Source organism: Corylus avellana, chromosome 6 (genome assembly GCF_965113065.1).
Source record: "Corylus avellana chromosome 6, dhCorAvel1.hap1.2, whole genome shotgun sequence".
In the NCBI taxonomy this organism is placed as follows: domain Eukaryota; kingdom Viridiplantae; phylum Streptophyta; class Magnoliopsida; order Fagales; family Betulaceae; genus Corylus; species Corylus avellana.
The window spans coordinates 9,218,112-9,237,954 of record NC_142495.1 but is presented as its reverse complement, the minus strand read 5'-3'; the positions used below and the strand labels follow the sequence as shown (position 1 = coordinate 9,237,954).

General features: G+C 35.1%; 3 protein-coding genes across 7 annotated transcripts; 2 read left to right on the top strand and 1 right to left on the bottom strand.

The window, feature by feature from the left end:
* The first annotated feature begins 433 nt into the window (after positions 1-433).
* On the top strand, positions 434-9,425 carry LOC132187701 (serine/threonine-protein phosphatase 7). 4 transcript variants are annotated; one of them, XM_059602103.2, is made up of 12 exons: positions 434-524; positions 1,257-1,329; positions 1,647-1,801; positions 1,881-1,931; positions 2,013-2,843; positions 3,271-3,738; positions 5,387-5,527; positions 6,902-7,006; positions 7,551-7,673; positions 8,693-8,899; positions 8,970-9,041; positions 9,115-9,425. In XM_059602103.2, exons 3-12 carry the CDS (start codon positions 1,649-1,651, stop codon positions 9,154-9,156), a joined length of 2,193 nt encoding a protein of 730 aa, XP_059458086.2. In that variant the 5' UTR covers positions 434-524; positions 1,257-1,329; positions 1,647-1,648; the 3' UTR covers positions 9,157-9,425. The 4 variants fall into 4 exon arrangements, with proteins under 4 accessions (XP_059458086.2, XP_059458083.2, XP_059458087.2 ...); XM_059602100.2 differs by having other exon boundaries at positions 5,387-5,533; XM_059602104.2 differs by lacking the exon at positions 6,902-7,006.
* A 643-nt stretch (positions 9,426-10,068) lies between these two features.
* LOC132188793 (protein MAIN-LIKE 2) lies at positions 10,069-13,418 on the bottom strand. 2 transcript variants are annotated; one of them, XM_059603330.2, is made up of 6 exons: positions 13,280-13,418; positions 12,136-12,230; positions 11,381-12,019; positions 11,124-11,291; positions 10,480-10,869; positions 10,069-10,395 (listed from the first exon to the last, which is right to left on the bottom strand). In XM_059603330.2, exons 2-6 carry the CDS (start codon positions 12,223-12,225, stop codon positions 10,183-10,185), a joined length of 1,500 nt encoding a protein of 499 aa, XP_059459313.2. In that variant the 5' UTR covers positions 12,226-12,230; positions 13,280-13,418; the 3' UTR covers positions 10,069-10,182. The 2 variants fall into 2 exon arrangements, with proteins under 2 accessions (XP_059459313.2, XP_059459314.2); XM_059603331.2 differs by lacking the exon at positions 13,280-13,418 and having other exon boundaries at positions 12,136-13,270.
* A 1,324-nt stretch (positions 13,419-14,742) lies between these two features.
* Positions 14,743-16,720, top strand: LOC132187843 (SMAD/FHA domain-containing protein). Its single transcript, XM_059602276.2, has 2 exons — positions 14,743-15,238; positions 16,066-16,720. Exons 1-2 carry the CDS (start codon positions 14,794-14,796, stop codon positions 16,584-16,586), a joined length of 966 nt encoding a protein of 321 aa, XP_059458259.2. The 5' UTR covers positions 14,743-14,793; the 3' UTR covers positions 16,587-16,720.
* Positions 16,721-19,843: the final 3,123 nt, after the last annotated feature.

Sequence of the window (19,843 nt, the reverse complement as noted above, 5' to 3'; positions counted from 1 at the left end):
AATTTGAAGGTCTCCAAGAGGTAGCTCAATCGGCTGAGACCACACTTAATGAAGTGTAGGTCACTAGTTCGAATCCCCCTCCCCCCTCTTGTGCGGATATGTAAAAAAAAAAAAAAAAAAAAAGAAGAGAATTTGAGATTTGATTGACCGCAAGTGTGACATAGTAGGAGTTTACGAGTTTTCAAAAGGTAACTTAATCGACTAGGAGTCTGAGACCACGCTTAATGAAGCGGAGATCACTAGTTTGAATTTCATTTTGTGGGAACATATAAAAAAAAAAAAAAAAAAAAGAAAAAAAAAGAAGGGAGTTTTACGAAATAAAAAATCTAAAATATTTCTATATTTGTAAAAAAAAAAATTAATAAATAAAAAAAATGCTTATGAGTGAGGAGCCGTTATCTTAAGAGTTCACGACCTGTAGTATTACTATTTAATGCACTCTGTCGTATTGAACCAATTTTTGAAATCCTAGGGTTCAAACCCCCAAATCAATTTATGAAGCGAATTGAAGAACCAATAACCAGGTACTCCTTCACTATCTTCTTCTTCTTTTCGTTTATCTGAGAAATCAATTTAAGGCCTTGCTATGTCCACAAATCCAAACAGAGCACGATGGGAATCAGACTGTCCATAATTTTCGAAAAATGGTGAAACAATTGCCGAATTATTAACGGAAAAGCGTATAATCTAGACCTGAAAACACAGCACGCGAGAGTTCTCGTTGCTGCTGTGTTTGGATGCTAAGAAAATGTAGGAAATTTTATAAAAACCAAAGGTTAAATATTAGAGTAGACATATGTTCCATATTCTTGTGGATTTTTGAAGCTTCATTACTATGAAATAATAGAAAGCATAAAAAAAGTTTCCACTTTACATTGAGTAGCTTCTGTGTAATTTTAGTTTCTGTTCTTTGTTCTTGAAAAATTGAAGATAGAAATTGTTAGAAGTAGACAATGTGGTGTTTAATACCTTTTTAAAATTTTTCCCTCTCTCTCTCTCTCTATGAAACGAATTGCTTATTAATTTAATTTATTGTTTGTACATATTATCTTTTACACCAAAAATTACAATATTTTGTATTTAAAAAGTATTTGTTTATATATTAAACAATTGATGTATTCCTACAGTGTTGTATCCTAGATTTTCAAGAACTGACACGTCACTGTGTTTGTATCATTGTATGTGTATTTCGTATTCAATATGAGTGCTTCCTAGCTTTAGCAACCTGACCATGGTTTGCGTATCTCTAATGGCAGATTTGGTGATGGAGGGACCTTAAGAAGTCTTGCAGTAGAAGGCTTGCATGAGGAATCTGTGTTTTTGTGCAAAGTAAATTAAGATCCTTAATTTTTTTTTGGATAAATGGAGGTTTAGCTGACATGAGATTTGTTCCTTGACTCAAAATTTTTCTAGTGATGCATATGCCTAACAAGAACGTGGCATCATCTTCAATGGGTCAAATGCAATTTTTATTATTGCCTTATTCTTAGGGGAGCCATTTATGTCCTTCCTAGAAGATATTGTTCTATTTAGGTGAACCATTAAAATTGCTTTGCTTGAATGCTTCAAAATCACCAAACTATATGAGACCTGCAATTAGAGTGTAAATAGTTTTGTCCTTATTTGGGTTGTGTTGTTGGCTGTAGTCATGGACCGTGAAGAGAGAATTAAAAATGCATGCAAGAAGATTGTGGAGTGTATAAATGCCATGTCTTTTGTGAACTTGGATGACCAACGGGTGCATTCACTAGTGATGATGAGAGAAATAGCACGTGGGGTTGTTGAAAATCGAGACAGAAAGGTAAGGGAGGGGTGAATGTATGAAATTTATTTAGTTTATCAGGTGGATCACTCTCATTAACTGTATTAATATTTTATAGGTCACTAAGAGTGATGTGACTAGAGCTTTACACTCTAGTATTGAAAAGATGGTAAGTACAACTTGTATCATGATAAGTTATTTAGATTTTTGTCATTATCATGCAAAGATTGATTGCAATAATGTCAAGCAGGCCAGTGCATGCAGGGATATTGTGTATAAATTAAGTAAGATGTCATATAAAGGCTTAGATGATGAACGGATTCAATCATTATTAAGGGTGAAAGAGATTGCATGTAAACATGCTAAAGTTGCTAGTGTTGGGAGTGATTTGCTGATTAGGGAAAGCTTGGTTGGTGAGGAAACACTGACAAGCAACAACATTGATGCCCTGGTTGGAGGAGCAGAAATTATGATGATTGAAGGGTCACTGGAGGTGGAAGCTGAGGTACAAAATGAAGATGGTCATAACGCGGTGCAGAAAAGGCCTGTGACTAGGGCAAAACGTGCCTGTGATAAGGGTGTGCAAGATAGAGAGGCACAAAGGAAGATTCTTGAAGATGAGCCGGTAGAGGTCAAAGCTCAGTTAGGAAATGAAGACGATCAAAATCAGGAGCAGGAGGCTTTGTCACAACCACCGCTTCCGCAAGCTCTTATATGGCCTGCAGATGACCGGGTAACCTTACAGTGGATTCAGGATGTGACATCCACCATTAAGCAGTTTTCAGATAATCACACCCCCTCCGAGTTTCATTCTATTATGCCAATTGCTGTGGCAAATAAACTTATTGATGGTGCTTCAAGTATCCTTTCCAAAGAACCAAACTGTGTGGAGATTGATTGCTGTGGAGAGGATTCAAGAGTTGTTGTTGTGGGTGACATTCATGGTCAGTTCCATGATTTGCTTTATGTCCTTGAAAATGCGGGGTTTCCCTCCGAGAATCAGTTCTACGTCTTCAATGGGAACTATGTAGATAAAGGAGCATGGGGTTTGGAGGTATTTTTGCTCCTATTGGCTTGGAAGGTATGTCAATGATATTTATAGTAGTTGTCTATTTCCTTAATGCCCATTTTTCGTTCAGAAAAGCAAAAGAGTAGAGAACAAAGCATTATAAGCAATAATGTATTCATGTATACGCTATCATGGTTAAGTGGCACATTTATATTTCTTGATCTTATTTTTCTGTAGGCTGTTAAACAAGTTTTATGATAACTTCGCAGTTGTTATTTAGGTTTTGCTTGTTTTCTCATGTTAGTCATTCAATTGGAAACATTTTAGTCTAATTCTTCATAGAAGAAAGTGAGCAGATGATGATTTTATTTTGGGACATGGAAAATATAGTGCACTTGTTTGTAGTTCGTATTATATGTGTATTTTTTCTTTTAGTAACTAGCAACTCTTATATTGCTTATATATTTTTAAATTTCATTTTTAACTTTCGGGTGTTTAGGCTTTTATGCCCCATAGAGTATATCTACTCCGTGGGAATCATGAGTCAAAAGAATGCACAATGACTTATGGTTTTGAGAAGGAGGTGAAGACCAAATTTGGTGATCAAGGTGAATATGTCTACAATAAATGTCTGGAGTGCTTTAAAGTGCTTCCTTTGGCCTCAATTATAGCTGGATCTGTTTATACAACTCATGGAGGGCTTTTCCGTAGTATACACATTGCCTCATCACGAAGATCTAGAAGAAAAAGGATACGGAGGCTAGAACTTGGTTCTTTAAATGAGTTATCTGAAGTTAAAAGATCTCTTATCGACGCTCCTTATGAAGGCTTGAATATATTATTAGCTGATGTGCTATGGTCAGATCCATCACTTAGACAAGGTCTAAGTAAAAATAAAGCTCGAGGACGGGGTTTATGGTGGGGTCCTGATTGCACTGAAGCTTTCTTGAAAATGTCCAAGTTGAAGGTAATATTTGTCTATATAACTGTTGAATTGAGTTGAATTTTAATGTCACAATTAAAGCTACTCTAAAATTACCTTATTTTGTTTCAATAGAATTCAAATTAGACGTTATATACTTATCACTGCTATCACATATGTTTCTCCTCAAGTGTTGGTTCATGATCTTGGAATTGCATCTCACTCTCGGAAGTCAATACCCTTTGGAATTAGCCTTTGCTTTCCAAGCTTAGTGTTTACTAACATTATGACGCTCTTAAATGGTTTCACTTCAACAAATCTTTGAAAATATTTCTCAACTTTAATTAAGGCTAAAGCTAAGGTTGTTTCCTTTTTTTTTTTTTTTTGGCCTATGGATATGTTTGATAATGGTTTTGAAAAGTGTTTTGATGTGATATAGAGGTGAAAAATGTTTTTTGGTAGGGTCTACATTTGAAAAAAAAATAATAGTTTTCTTTTGGGGTCAACTTAAACAAATTGTTTGGTTGTGTTTTTTTTTTTTTTTTTAAAAAAAAAAATACTAAACATGCTTATTCTGAGAAAACACAAGCAAGTGTAGAGCAGTCTTCTTACTTATAAAAAAAAAAGAAAAGGAAATTGGTCTTTTGCCCATTTGAATTGCAACTAATTGGACAACTAAATTTTTTTGCCAAATTTCTTCACCATGTCAATCTTTTTTCAATAGTATATGAATTTGTTTAAAAAGAATGTGTTAATCTCTCATATACTAGAGCCTTCAAGGTGAAACAAACAGCCTATTCTGACCTCTAACATGGCAATTAATCCCTAATAAGTAAGCTTTAAAATAATACTTTTTATTTCTGTTTTGAGGGTTTAGAGCTTTAACGGATTCTACGATTATGTTGCACAGATTGAAAGAGGACCCATTTCATAACTTTAGAAGGCTTGGAATTGACTCTAAAAGATGTGCAATTGCTAAAAGAACCCAAAGGCACGCTAAAGATGAAAATAATATGATAAAGGTTGAAATAAAAGGATGTCATCTTTGATGTGCTGCTTCTACCTAAAATCCCCTTAAGCAGAGAAGAAACATTCCCACCTCACTCACTGACCTGAATAAAGATTTCTCACAGAAGATACTATTACTGCTCCTTTCCCATCCAAGATGGTTCTCTTCAAACAATTCAGCCCCTTTGAATGGAACCTGGCCATTTCTCAATTACTTAAAGACTATAAATTGGTAATTTCCAATGCATGAGCATTTCTTTACAAATGGTAAAAAATGTGTATGGCAAAATTACCATAGTGACTCATTCTGGCTCCAGGAATAGACCAACCTCATCACATCTTGTCCCACCAGCATCCAGCTTTTCTGAAGAAAAGGTCTCTGATGTGCCACCTGGCTCCAATGCCTTATTCCCTCATGTATCTCAAAAAGTGAGACTGGTGCTTATTACTTGATATTGAGACATGAATTTCTGCGTAAGTTTTGTCACGTACAATTGAGTAACTAAAACTTTTCAAGACAAATAACATAATAGTGCAAGTAAATTTATAGGCAAATATTTTGTAAATCGAAAGCCAGTCAATAAACTTAACTCTTGGCTCAATTTTCTTGCTTTAGCCCCATTTTGTAGATAGTTCACTTATGGATGGAGGCTAACCTAGATGCTGCCTTTTGTTTCTACTGTAGTTGATCATAAGATCGCATGAAGGCCCTGATGTGAGGGCTGGTCAGCATCATCTTGGTGATATGCTAAGTGGGTATTGCATGGATCATGATGGAGAATCAGGGAAGCTATATACTCTGTTCAGTGCTCCAGATTACCCACAGGTTGAGGTTCCTTTTCTAACTCCTAATTTTCTTGAATGTTCCAGTGAGTAACATTTCATAGTCATATGGTGATCATCTTTCCAACTACCTACAGTTTGCATTTCATTTTGCTATATCAGAAGGGTGTGTGTGGACAGTTTTACATTTAAATGATACATTACTCCTGTGATGCCTATATGGCCAAGTGTAAATATGAATATCATTGATGAGATGTGTAGGGTGTTTGAATGTTTAAAATTGACCATTATGGGCATGCATTTCATTTTGAGAAATAATGCTATATACTGTCCAAGAATTCACCTTTCATCCACCAAATCTGATGTAACGTGGTCTCCCAACCAAAAAACCCATTTCCATCCACGAAATGCTATGGTAGGGTCTACCCCTCATCAGCTTTGATGGATGAAAGGTGAATACTTGGGTAGTATATAACATTTCTCTTTCGTTTTTCATAGGAGAAAGTAACCATGTTCCTGTGTACAGAGCAAACCTATAACCAGGAGTAGAATTAGTAACTTTGATTGCATTGTGTTATAAATTAATTATTTCTCTTCCTACATAGGATGTGCTCTTCAAATATAGGATTAAAAATTTTGCACTTTGGCTAGCAGGTTGCGTTGTTCAGATTTATTTTATATGTAAAATCTATCTTTTATTTGTGTTAAAATAAAGTTCCTCTCATGTTCATTTATTCTCTTAAAGTTCCCAATTGTTGCAGTTGGTGAACATCCTACACCTGCAGAGTGGATGGTGGATGCCTATTCTCTATACAATAGATTATGACTGCTTTGACATGTTGGCTCATGTCTAACATCTTGACCAAACAATGTGAATGTATTCACTTCCTTAACTAAGAGTCAACTTACACTAGAGATTGTGCTAAAAAAATGGTAATCTTGCACCAGTTAGTATGGCTGTGGTTAAGGAAGTCTGTCAAGATTGAGTGACGATGAATAATATCAATAGAGACTGATGAATCGAGTGCACTTTTGGTGTGTTCAGGAACGGAACTAGACTTTTATGTAAGGGGGTACAGGCAAAACACATACTTCTTGGGGCATTTTAAAATTTTTGCCCCCCAAAACAAAACAAAAAAAACCCTATGCTGCGGTTCCGCCCTGGGTGTGTTTGCATCCCAAATTTTGAAAGGCAATCTACCTTTGACTTCCATAGGATGTCATGTTTTTTTTGTTTTTTTTCAGTTGCTAGCTTGGTAGTTGGTGTATTCTAACAGCATGTATTATTAATTAACCTAGTAGCTCTTGATGTTCAGAGAAAGTGATGTCAATGTCAACGGCTAGAGGAGTTGTATTCTCTTTTGGTTAAATACAGAAGTTGTATTCTATCTCAGCCAACAGTTTGCATATTATGCAGTTTGGTAGAAAGCTGTATACAAATGAAGGAGCATATGCCGTACTTAAGTCGCCTAATTTTGAAAGTCCTTCCTTCCACTCATTCAAAGCTGTAGAAAGACCAAAGGTATGGAATCCAACCATTTAAGAACATTTGTACCCCAATCCACTGTTTCTCTCTTATGTGAGGGGGTATAAAGTGAAAAGAGGGAAATGGAATTATAAACAAGAGAAGTTAGAAATTATTCAAAGATTATAGATGGAAACTTTACCCCTTGGGAGGCTTTATTTGGGGCCCCTTGCATCTGGTTAAGTTTGCGTGCTTAGAAGATGTGCATGTACCAGCAGTTTGGGGAAATGACCAACAATTTTTTTTTTTGACACAAATTTCCTCCAAACCAGTTTGGAAAAAATTTGCTTCAACCTACTTTAATAAGTGACAAATGTCATTCAACATGTTTGAATTTCTCAAAAATCAATGTTTGGGTTCCTAGGTTAGTAGAATGACAATAAATAACCGTTAAAAATATTAAAGAAAACATGTGAGATATGACATTTGACACTTATTAGAGTAGGTTGGAGGAAATTTCTTTTTTTTTTTTTTTTTTGTCCTTCCCCAAAGGTTCTAGTTTCATGTAATTCCTATTAACTTGATGCAACATGCTTCACAGGCGGATCCCTTTTTCACTGTTGATGACGATGATAAGAAGGCATCATCTAATCATGAAGATGAGATAGCTTCGGAAGATGTCGATGATGAGATAGATTTAGGTGAACAAGACCTTACATCAATGGTAAGTGTTAATTGCTTCTTGAGGAAAAATCTCCCTCCTTTTCTTTCTTTCTTTTTTGGTTCAACTGCAGTATATGTACTGTGATCAATATGTGTATCAGGTATTTGATTCTTTCTGTAGTTCTTTATTGCTGGTTTAAATTAATCATCTCCTGCTGCTGTTGTTTAATAAAGGGATATATGACAAACATACATATTGAATTACCTGTAGTGTGATTGTGTAATAGTAGAAGCATGAAGACTAGGTTTTTGTTTGCAACTTGGAAGTAATAAAGTATCAATGCTGTTCTACTTATTGTTGCAAATAAGGCCCGACCACTGAAGACCCAACTCCACTTTCTTTGGCTTTAAGGGAGAAACATCAAAGCAGGTTAATCACCAAGTCATGGAGTTGGGATTTTTTAAATCAATCTTACAGATAGGTTTATCCCCTGTGTTCCAAGTCCCAAATCTAAAGCGATTTGTTTCTTGTTGATTTTTGAGGAAATTCTATTCAGTCTCAAGGTAGATAACTTTTGCATTGAAGTGGTTTCAAATTTAAATAAAACTCATGCAATAGTAAGGTAGGCTTATTTGGTTTGAGAGATATTTTCTTGTTCCTGAGAAAAAAGAGAGGTTTTTTCTTTTATTATTATTATTTATTTTATATGGAAGATGGAATCAATGTGGCATCATCTTTAATTCGCAAAAAATTTATCCATTTTCCCCTCCGCTTGGATCAATACTTGCCATTTTTTCTAGTGATATTTGGGAAGTTTTATATGATTAAGAAACTTCCAAAGAGACCTTGAAAGCTGTGAAATGACAGAATTCAAGGCAGATTAATTCTTACATCGCTGTATGTTTATATTTATTAGATTTTGATACAATTTGGCATGCCTTTAATCATTAGAGTATGCACTATTATGTTTATTACTTTGTCCTCACTCATGATTATAATGCCTTTAACAGCTGTTTCTCCTCGTCTCCATGTTATTGTCTCAAATTAATCTGATAAAACGATCTTTCTTTGTTAATTAGCAAGCACAGACCTCAACCGCTGCGATCTCTTCATCTCAAAAATCTTCTCCAGTTGGGATGACTTCTGAGGTCGACTTTGAGGCGCTTGGCATTTCTAATCCCCCTTCTTGGACTGTTCTGTTGCCAGATGATGTGGATGGCACCAAACTTGTTCAAGTTCCACAGGCTCCTGAGGTAGAAGGGCTGCCACTGCCTCCCAACTTAGAGGTAATAGCATCTTTTTGGATTACCATGTTATCTTATTCATCAGAGGTCTAAAGCTAAGGTGTTTGCGCAGGAGCCTCACAAATCTGCTTACGAGTACTTCTTCAAGCTTATTGCTGGCCTAAAGCATATGCTTCAAACAAGGGTGAGCCATGTTCGTTCACTTTCATCTTCTCTATTCCTCTCACTTGAGAAACTAACATATATTCATTGAGTAGGAAACTGAGACTAAGGTCCAAAAGAGGCGGCGACACGATTAGGTCAGCCGTCAGCCTGCGGCCTAGGCAGTTGTGTACCAATTGCACGATATGTCGGGCATCACCAGGAAAAAAAAAAATCTGGAAATTTGTTAAAATGACATATTGATGAATTCCATGTACCAATCTGACTCACCGATTTGTTGTATATGTAACTAAACACTATTGAGCCTTTTGCATAAAAATTGCAAAGGAGTTGATTTTGATTTTTGTATATGGGATCTTTCTTTCAGTAGAAATACGTAACAGTACACCATTATATTTCCTTTTTTTCTTCATTTTTCTTTTTTGATTAGTCAATTTTCGGAAGCTAGACTTGTTGAAGGGACGCAGATTGTTTTTAGGGAACTGAAATTCTCTTAAGAACATTGATGGAAGCTAAAAGATGCACTTAGTTGGGTTGGCAAACAGCATGCACAATCGTGGCTAATATTGGCCGAACTGGGCATGAAACATGAAGCATTTTGGAACTAAAAATTTTGTATGAAGCTTGTTTTCAATGGAAGAGTATGGTCATGTGGCTCATTCTCAAAGAAAGTAAAATGAAGCATGAGATCCTGCTTGAGAGGATGGTTCTAACTAGGGACGGCAATTTATGTTTGCATGTGAAAACATGAGTATAAGACTATATAGGTCATTTAACACTGCCTATTTAATTAAATGGATTAGATCTAGATCTCTCAATCCTCGCCTGTTAATTTAGTGTTGGATTTGTGTTGAGTTTATGAGTCAAGTTAAAAATTGCCAGCCTTAATTCTAACCATAAGTTGTTTATTCGTGAGGGCATCTCGCTAGGAGGGCAAGCCATTTTATCAAGATTTCGGGTGTCCGATATCCCTGCCAACAACTTTGATGACATGCAGAGGGCTTTCCAATAACAAAGTTTCACAAAATTGATGCATTCACCTACCAATATGACATCGATCAAAGGCATTTTATTGATGATCTTATAGTACAACATCACCAAAACTCTTGTACTTTCATCTCAATAACTAGAGCTACCTGCACATGATCACTGCATCTAGAAATCTAGTATTGACCATCCTCACAAATTGCAACATCCTTTCGTTTTCGTTTCTTGGTACTCTTTGTTCCAATTCTCTTTTGTGAATCTTCGACTTCGTCGATCAAATATTTGTGTACAATACCCTTGACCTCATCAAGCAAATTCATATCCCGGGAATCCATCCCATCTTCTGAAAACCTATTTAGCATGTTTGCAATTTCATTCAAAGCTTCAACCTGTAAAAATTAGCCAAAAATATATTATATCTATTTGTAGCGAGTATTAGTAAACATCAAATAGATGATTATCCATAGCCTTACCTTTCCCTTAAATTCAGTCTCAACAGATGTAAGCCGCCCTACAAATTTACGAGTAGTTTTCTGGTACCACTGCATGTACTCCCCTTCGTCCACATCATCATCACCTTCCACAATATGAAGCCGACGCATTGACCACTCATCAAGCTCAGATTGCATTTTCCCGAAGATGTCAACCCCATGATCATATGCACGGCTCTTTCTCTCCCATCGCTGAACATCCTTTGGGATTCCTTGAAGCATGCCAAATTGCCGAAGGCAACGGTCTGGGAGGTGCCTCTCTGCCTTCTCAAAGCATATGAGCATAGTCTTTGATGACCGCAAGGTTAATGTATTTTTAATATCTTCTGGTATTTCTGTGTGGTCAATATCTTTGTAAGGAAGCCACTCTACCTACACATCAACACCGCATCAATTGGATATCATCTTTCGAGACAATAGCGGCCTCGTTTGATAAACTTTTTTTTTTTTTTAAGGCAAAAGTATTAACAAACAACTTCAAACGCAAAACATTAAGAACAATTTTCACTTTGATGTTACATCTTAACACTTTTTCAACCAAAAAGCAAGAAGTACCATCTAAAAAGTGTTATCAAACGAACCCAATATATTAGAATCTACACTGACCAACATGCATATAAACTTACATCGCTAGGATTAAGAGAATCCAAGGCCTTGCGATAGGAAACTATACCACACCTCATTCGTGAACCACTTTGTTTTCCTTTCCACCAAAGCACCAATGGGAAGCAACCTTGGTTTAGCTCCTGATTGAGCCTCGGTCGACCGACATTCAGGCGAAAATAACTCCAACACTAGAGAAAAATAATAGATTATCAAAGTCAGCATTATAATTGAAAGCCACAGACATAGCCATGTATTTGCTTTACTATATATCTGTCACCTGCAATAGAGTCAAAGAGCCGCTAATGGTGCTTTGAGTTTTAAGTGAAGCATTTCCAAGTGCTCTATACAGGAATGCTAATGCTGCTGCACCCCATGCAAACTTTCCCGCCTTGTCAAAATCCTCGAACAACGAAAGGTACATAACAGGCACTTTATTCCCAGTTGTGGTGGAAAATATTGTACTGCCTACTAGGTATAGGAGGTAGGCGCGGGTTCGGCGTACAATATCTTCAATTGATGCATCTTTAGGGCATTGAGAAAAGAACTCTTTCAACCAGGTAAGCTTCACCATTCCACCAGTTAGGTCCTCTGGTACTCTTCCTAGTAATTTCTCACACAACAAGCTGGGTGTGCTGTTTGTTACACCTATAACAGGCTCTCCATCAATGGCGAGTCCTAGCAAGAGTGCTACATCTTCAAGGGTTATTGCCATTTCTCCGACTGGCAAGTGAAAGGTATTTGTTTCCCTCCTCCACCTCTCAACTAGTGCTGCAATGAGTGCGCTGTCAAAATTAATCGCTGGAATCATTCGTAAGTACCGAAATCCCGCCTTCTCAACCAACTCAATTTGTTTGGGAGTGAGCTTCCATTGGTCAAGTAGTGAAGTGTGTTCATGACATCTCAGTACTCCCCGCTCCTATAAAAGTGGCAATGAAACTATAAGCAACTGTAGTAATTAGAAATAGAGCACAAAAATTGAAAAAAGAAAAAGATTTGAAAAGAAAGGAAACATAATGAAAGATGTTGTCAAACCTGCCCATCCCAAACTGCTGAAGAGACATGGTTTTCTTGATCATAAAGTACAGAATTATCAGTTGGCCCAGGATGTGCAGGAGAGTCCATTTGAGCTATGCAAAATATAACCAAAAAATGCAAATGTTTAAAATTAGCTCCATATAGTTCCTCAAGAGCAATAACTACATAACTTTCAGTATTATGCAGTAGTTCTAAACTAATTTCAAGTTGACTTTCAGATTCAACTTTAATTCTGCAGCTTGAATGGGCTAGACTAGCATATACCTTACTCTTAATTTATGGTTAAACAGAGAGAAACAGCAAATGGATAAGCCATTAAAGTTTATGCATTTTCCATTGTACACTACCCTTAATAAATTAAAATAAAAATAGAAGAAAAGACACAGAATTTGCTTTGTATAAAGCTGAAGCTCCTTCCAATATATAACAAAGCAAAGATTAACAAGAAAAGGAAAAGCCTAACTTCCATTTAGTTTTTCTGAAAATTGACATTAACAATTAAAAAATAAATAAATACCACAAGGCTAACCCCATTAAAATTTCACACTTTCCTCATTGTACACTACCCTTAATCTAATAGACATAGAATTCACGTTGAATATCTAAACCTTGGCTCCTTCCAAGTCCCAATATGTTCCAAAAAGAAAAGATTAATTACAAAAGAACAAAAAAAAAAAAAAAAACTACATTCTATTTAGTTTGTTTTGAAATGGATAATCATCCATTTTCTCCCAATTTAGCTCTCCTTTTCAATTCCTCCAAAAAAATTTTTTTTTGAAGGATTTATAAAACTGGGTTTTCTTAAGCTTGCTCCAAAAGCATCCTTTTGTTTCATTGAAAACTGTTTTTGGGAATTCTTTTCCCATAAAGACAAACAGAGCATTAACATGCAGTTACAGAACCCACCCAAACTACTAAACTAGAAAGGAAATTGAAACCCCAACTCAAAAATCAACTTCTTTTTCCTTTCTATTCTTTACAAAATGAAAAATCTAAGTGAATTAGTGGCATTAACAAAGCTTAGTGTTGCGTAAAGTTGTAAGCTTTCTGTGATTTTGGAACTCAGATATAATAACCAAGTTGGAAAAACAAAACCTAGACGACACACAGGAGATGAAGAAGAACGACATGAGTAACTGACCTGAAAAATGAAAGGGTCAAGTTGCCCAAACGACGATGGGCAAAGTGGGAAAGTGTCGTCGACGACGGCCACGGAAGTGTCGTACTTTGCTTTCAAAGACGGGAACCCTGGATCTCCTTTTTCCTTTTCGGTTTTTTTATTTTTATTTTTTTCAAGCTGACAATAAAATGTAAGTTGGTTCGCCAAAAAAAATGGTTCGGGTCGGCCGGTCGGGCATGGTCTACCAAAAAATAACTTTATAATATAAAAGTCTATGTTATTTAATTCTTGAATTTTTTTTTTTTTTTTTTTAAAAAAAGAAAATACAAAGGTGAGGGTCAACAAACAACTCGTTGTACTAAGGATGTCTGGATGTGTATTCTGGATTATTAGTAAATAGAATAGACAGATAAAAGGTCTACAAGCGAATCGATTATTAACGGTTAGGGTTGTAAATTCAGCAGGTTATGATTGGCCATCAACTCGTAACTGAGTACCAACCAACTAACCAGTTTTAAAACCGATAACCAGGTACCCCGATTCCAATTATTGGTTTTAGCCAATAACCGGTAATCGGGATCGGGTTTTCACCCCTATTAACTGCTAATTGAATAACCAAAAATAACTGCAATTGGATAACTGCCTAGATTGGTTGTGGTTATCAATTATAGGCATTTAGAAATTCAGTTAATAACCGGATAACATATTTTTTTTAATTATATATATAAACTGATACATGGTTTTCAATCTCATCCTTAAACGTTGGTTGAAGCAATTCTATGAAAGAATAATATGAGGGATTATGACTAGAAGAAAAAATAAAGTGAGGATAATTATAAGCAGTGCTCCTATTAAAAAATTTTAAATTTTCATGAGCATGTAGTGCATATATCATAAATTCAAATAAAATAGGTTTATTTATAGGTTAGAAGAAGATGGTGAAGCTGTGGAAATAATGGAGTAAAAGCCAATAATTTGGGAATGTAACTAATGGATTTTTATCATTGAAGTTGATTCCAATCTATTATGTGTTCGAACAAAGTGAGTTGCCTTGTGATATTTTAATTGTAAATTTAGCTGGTTTTCGTAGTTTGAATGGAAGCCAAACCATTTCACAGCATATCTATTGAACCTAATTAAGTTGAAAAAAAAAATGATGAAATTATTTATAAAAACCAGTTAATAATCGGTTTATAACTTGTCTTCAATAATTGCATAACCACCGACCGTGGTTATTTAAAATTGAATAACTGCCTAAATCAATTGCAATTATGAGAAAATAATTGCAACTGGTTGTATATAAATGTTTTTATGGATTACTTCTTTGAACACGTAGGTGATCATACGAGACGAGTTCAAATAAGCGAGTCTCGCAAAAATAATGTTATTATTTACATCTATTTATTATATTTATTTGAAGTGACGTGTTTTATAAGATGATATGAAATCCGTTAACAATTAACTATAAAAATTATCATCAAACTAAATAATTGATAGTGGATCCTTTTGTTAAACACAACGAAGAGTCGAAGACTATGGAGTTGGAAGACGAAGACGGTTCGAGGATTGCTTTACAAGATGGCCAGAAGACCGTGTTCGGACGAGGCGTAGGCTTCCACACCGACGACAGAACTGTGTCTCGTCGTCATGTTCTGCTTGGAGCTGAAACCTCGGAGGACAAGAGCGGGAGCCAAACGGGGCCCAAGGTCTCTTTTGAGGTTGTTGGGAAGAACCCCATTTGGGTGAGGGAAAGTGGGGGTGGAGAAATAAGGGTTTTCAGGAGGGGTGAGAAGGGTGATGCGGCGCCTGGTGATTGGCTCTGCTTCTCTGGGAGGACACCCACTTGGTTTACTGTCAGGGGAAGTGGGTTTGGAGAGGGAGAGAAGAGGGTTTTGGGGAGTGAGAATGGGTTGGATGCGAATTTGAGAAGTGGGTTTGAGTTTGATGGGGTTGATGTTTCGGAGATTGACCCCGTTAAAGGTACGCATTTTCAGTTTCTGACATGCTTAATTTGCTGTAATTTGGTGTCTGAGAAAATGTTGAAAAGGAAGAGAAAGTGAAGTTATAGTCTATGTGGTTTCTGGTTTGGTGTTAAATTTTTGTATCTGGTAAGCAAGAGGACGAGATATAAGATTCATGAGTTTCCTTTTCTGGTATATAGACTATTATTTTGTCATGTTGAAATTGTTGGGGTGGTTTTTTACCAAAGTAGATCGGATTAGTAATATGTCTGAGAGTTTTGTTTGTCAACACAGAATTTATATCTCTAGTTTTATCCTAGGTACTAAAATTCATGGCTTAACATTCTCTCACACTTCCCTCGCTTAGGAGTTCTATAATAACCAGAGCAAGAAAGTGAGGATTGTTGCTGGTAATATATGATTATTTTTTAAAAAATTTTGGTATGGATTGTAGCTTCACCCTAGCATCCTTAATATGTCATTTAGTGTTACCATCTCATCACCATGCCTGCTATACCAAGGCATCTCTTCTAAAATGTTGACCTTAACTTCATCATCAAAGAAATATGTTTATAGTAGGCTGTTTCTGGCATCAATACTTTTGCCTTTGTGAGAGAGTGTGTTTGTGCGTGTGCACGCATTTCTGCTAGAGAGAGATCCTGCAATTGTTTTCCTACGGCATATCTACCATGTAGAATCATGTTTTGTCTATTATCTACATGTAAATATATTCAGTTGTCTTAGATAACTAGTTCAGTAATGTGCATTTACCGTTTGAATCTTTTTTCTAATTTAATCTTTCATGCCATGATGCTTTGGTCAATCATTTAAATTTGGGGAGTGCAGAGTTTGGTTTTCTTGTGATGGGGCATGAGTTTGATCACTATCCCAAGCAAATGATCCGTGATATAAAAAATTGGGACTGGTTTCTTGAGGAACGTAGAAGAGATAGTAATGATGATGATGATGATGAGTATCGCGAGAAGCGGGGAAAGAGGGTTTTGATGAGAAAGAGAAGGAGAGCTGAAGGCAACGATGATGATGACTGGACCAGTGAGAGTGGTGATGACAAGGAACTTGTTGCAAAACTAAGAAAGGTTGAGAAACCTAAGTATTCTACAAGATCAAAAGACTCTGACAAACTTGACAAGGAGGCCAAAGCTAGGAAAAATTCCTCGCAAAAGAAAACTAGAGGTGCAAATCAAGAATATGTAGAGAATAAAAATGAGAATGATGAAACACTTGGAGGCTTTATTGTTGTTGATGATGACGTAGAACAAGGAGAAGAAATTGACGGAGATGAAGAGGAGGAAGAGGAAGAATTTATTGAAGATGATGATGACGATGAGGAAGAATTAGATGATTAATGCCAATAGAAGGAGCATGTATATCTTTTTGTATGTGTAATTGATTAGCTTTGTCAGGATGGAAATTTCCTTCTATGTTGTAAAAGACGGTATCTTTTAAAAGTTACAATGTGCAAATTAAAAGTCTTTAACATTATGTTGCATTCAAATGATTTTTTGGTTACTTGTAATGATTATGTGCAAATTAAGAGTTTTTAGAGTAGCAGATAGTGATGACGTAGTGCGGTCATCCTCACACCAAATCACCACCATGGAAGGTGATAACTTCCATTGAGATTATCTTGAAAAAGATAAACAATGCAACTCTTACTCTATAAATAGAGTGGGGATCAAAACAGTTCACATTACATTGTTGTTTTCTAATTCGTCTTTCTCTTCGTCCTCCGTTGGATTTCTACCCTAGCGGGGAATAGATGCTTTGAACGGGAGTTACCTTACCCTTCTATGCTTTAAAACTTCTCCAGCAACAATGTACCAGTTACATGTTCCTCTTGAAGGGATTGTTCCTTTTGGGAAGGTTGCTATGGCATCTTCCAAAACAAAGTGGAATACTTCTGGGACTGAGTCAATGTTCTAAGCCTGCTGCTATAACTCAGGTGGATGAGAGAAAGAGTTGCCATTCTTTTTGCTTGTGCAGTATTCTTTCCAGAACTTCAATCCATAATGCATTTGAAGTATAGAAGCCAGGCTTGTTTGGCCTACAAAGCTGTAGTTGATACTTTCCAAGCCTTTCATGACTCATGCCAAATACTTCCTTCTTGCTTCTTTGTAAGAGCATCCATATTTAGCTCTTCAAATAAAAGTTAAATTTGAAGAGAAAAATTTACTTTTTTAAATTTGAAGAGTCACTTTTAAAATGAACTAAATATCAAACTCAATATATCTTCCTATACTTTAGTTAAATATTATTATTTTCTTATTTTTTTAATTCTTTTTTTGTTCTTGGTAGATGAGAGAGAGAGAAGGAAAATAAATATATAAGATTAAAGAACTAAATAACTTTTACTTTTTGGTACTTGGTATTTGGAGAGCCTTGTTAATCAAAGTTAAATTTGAAATAGAGTACAGAGCTTGCTAAATGACTCTTTTTGTGAGTTTTTTTTTTCTTCAATTTTTTAAAGAAAAGCCAAATTTAAAGAGCTCAATATGAATGCCGTAAGCCGTGTTCATCTTCACCATTGAATCCTTAATTTTTGACCACACCTGATAATTGCTCAAAATGATTGATTTTCTTGAAACTATAATTACTTTTTGGTTTAAAATCATTTTCTTTTTCTAACTTCTTTATTATGGAAAAATATGGCCTTTTCTCAAATTTTATTGGGTCATTCTTAAGAACTTATGGACTATATAATTTTGTCAATAAAATAAATGTAAATGAGAGGAAGATCTTAACTTATACGTTCAAATATATGAGGTATTTTTCATAGAAAATTGTAAACACAAATCTTAAACTTAGAAAACAGATGTGTTCATAGAAAAAATTGGAATTACAAAGTCTTAAAAGGAAACTAGACATACGAAGTCGATTATGATTTTGCGGAAAATATAATTTAGTCCATTAATTTTCATCTGATTTGGATTAAATCCTTAGATTTATGGTTTCAATATTTAGGTTTTCCCTAAGTTTTAAATAGGCCCTTTGCCAGTTTTCCATCAAAGTTTACAGTTTGTCATTTATCACGTATGTCTGAACACTAACGTATCAAGTAAGTCAAATATGGTGTGGCAGTAGAAGTGTACAAGCAATTGCGGTTAAAGGTTATTGCCTCTAATCGGTAACCGCAACTGTTTAAAGCGGTTATTAAATTTTTGTAGCTGGAACCGCTCTGTCTTAAGTGGTTAGCAGTTTTTAAATAAAACGTCGGCTAGCGGTTATTGAAACTCATAATCGTACAGCATAACAGCATAGCTGCTTTTTAGAAATGAGTATTTTGGGCCAATTTTGGCGTTTTAGGACTTCCTTGAACCTCCTTTTAGGGCATATTTTAGATGGTTTTGGACATTTTTTAAATAATGAGAAGGCTTCAAAATGTAACAAAGTTCAAGAATATTATTATTCTTTTTTAAAATGAATAAAGCTCAATTTCATTAAACTCAAAACGAAAACCATATATCAAATGCAATTCTTTGGTATATTATTATTATTTTTTTTACATACAATATTGTATAATATATAGGGATAAATGCAAAATTAGTCCCTGAGGTTGGCCTAAATTATAAATCACTCATGTGGTATAAAAATAATTTATAGGTCCATGAAATTGGCCTAAATTATAAATTACTTCTTGTGGTATAAAAAATAATTTATAGGTCTTCAAGGTATGCTAAAATAACAATTTATGCCCTAAAATTAATTTCCGTTACGTAACTTAATAGAATTTGTAATTTTGTCTCGTCATACCCAGTAAAAACGTGACACGTGTTATTATTAATTTATGACTTTAAAAATAATAACTAGGATTTTTCACATCATTTTAGGATATTAGCTAAGATTACACATCAGCCATCACTCTAAGTCATACTATTATAGTAAATTAACATAATCTCTTATATTCCCAAAATTTTACTCTGTGCGTAACCCTCTCTCCCATTTTCATTTTTCTTGTCATGATTTTGGAGCATTTTGTGAGAATTTGACGGTCACATCTTCTAACCACTGAAAAATAAATAAAAACAACATTCAAGTTTATAAATTATGACAAAGTTTTCATTCAAATTAATTTGGAAAAAAAATGGGTTACTCCTTCTATTAAACTGTCATTTATCTTTAGAGCATGTAAATTGATTTCAGGGAGCAAACATTTATTTTTGCACACCCTGAGGACCTATAAATTATTTTTATACCATATGGAGTAATTTGTGATTTAGGCCAACTACAGAGAACTATAAAATTATTTTTTATATTTTAAGGAATAATTTGTAATTTAAGCCAACCACAAGGACCAATTTTACATTTATCCCTAATATATAATATATATATAAAGATATGCGGTTAGCAGTTATCAACCGCTAATAGGCTGGAGGCCGTGTGAGAGCATTCCTTGCAACCTCACCAAATTTTACTCATCAAAATAACCAAAAGTACACTTTTAGTTATTTTAACAATATACATTTTTAGAGCACTCGCACAGTCTCACTACTTTAACAATCAACTTTCACTATTTCATTAAAATATTATTCTTGAAAGATTTGTTTATTCTTTCTCTAACTTTTTTATTTTTGAATGTTTGTTAATGATCTATTTTAAGAATATT

Bases quoted from the DNA above. Each gene is read 5' to 3' on its own strand.
- LOC132187701 (XM_059602100.2), top strand. From the start codon at position 1,649: ATGGACCGTGAAGAGAGAATTAAAAATGCATGCAAGAAGATTGTGGAG. The intron at 2,844-3,270 runs GTATGTCAATGA...TCGGGTGTTTAG, and splicing joins TGCTCCTATTGGCTTGGAAG to GCTTTTATGCCCCATAGAGT. The intron at 3,739-5,386 runs GTAATATTTGTC...TTTCTACTGTAG, and splicing joins TGAAAATGTCCAAGTTGAAG to TTGATCATAAGATCGCATGA.
- LOC132188793 (XM_059603330.2), bottom strand. From the start codon at position 12,225: ATGGACTCTCCTGCACATCCTGGGCCAACTGATAATTCTGTACTTTAT. The intron at 10,870-11,123 runs GTAAGTTTATAT...GTTGATGTGTAG, and splicing joins ATTCTCTTAATCCTAGCGAT to GTAGAGTGGCTTCCTTACAA. The intron at 10,396-10,479 runs GTAAGGCTATGG...TAATTTTTACAG, and splicing joins AGACTGAATTTAAGGGAAAG to GTTGAAGCTTTGAATGAAAT.
- LOC132187843 (XM_059602276.2), top strand. From the start codon at position 14,794: ATGGAGTTGGAAGACGAAGACGGTTCGAGGATTGCTTTACAAGATGGC. The intron at 15,239-16,065 runs GTACGCATTTTC...TGGGGAGTGCAG, and splicing joins GGAGATTGACCCCGTTAAAG to AGTTTGGTTTTCTTGTGATG.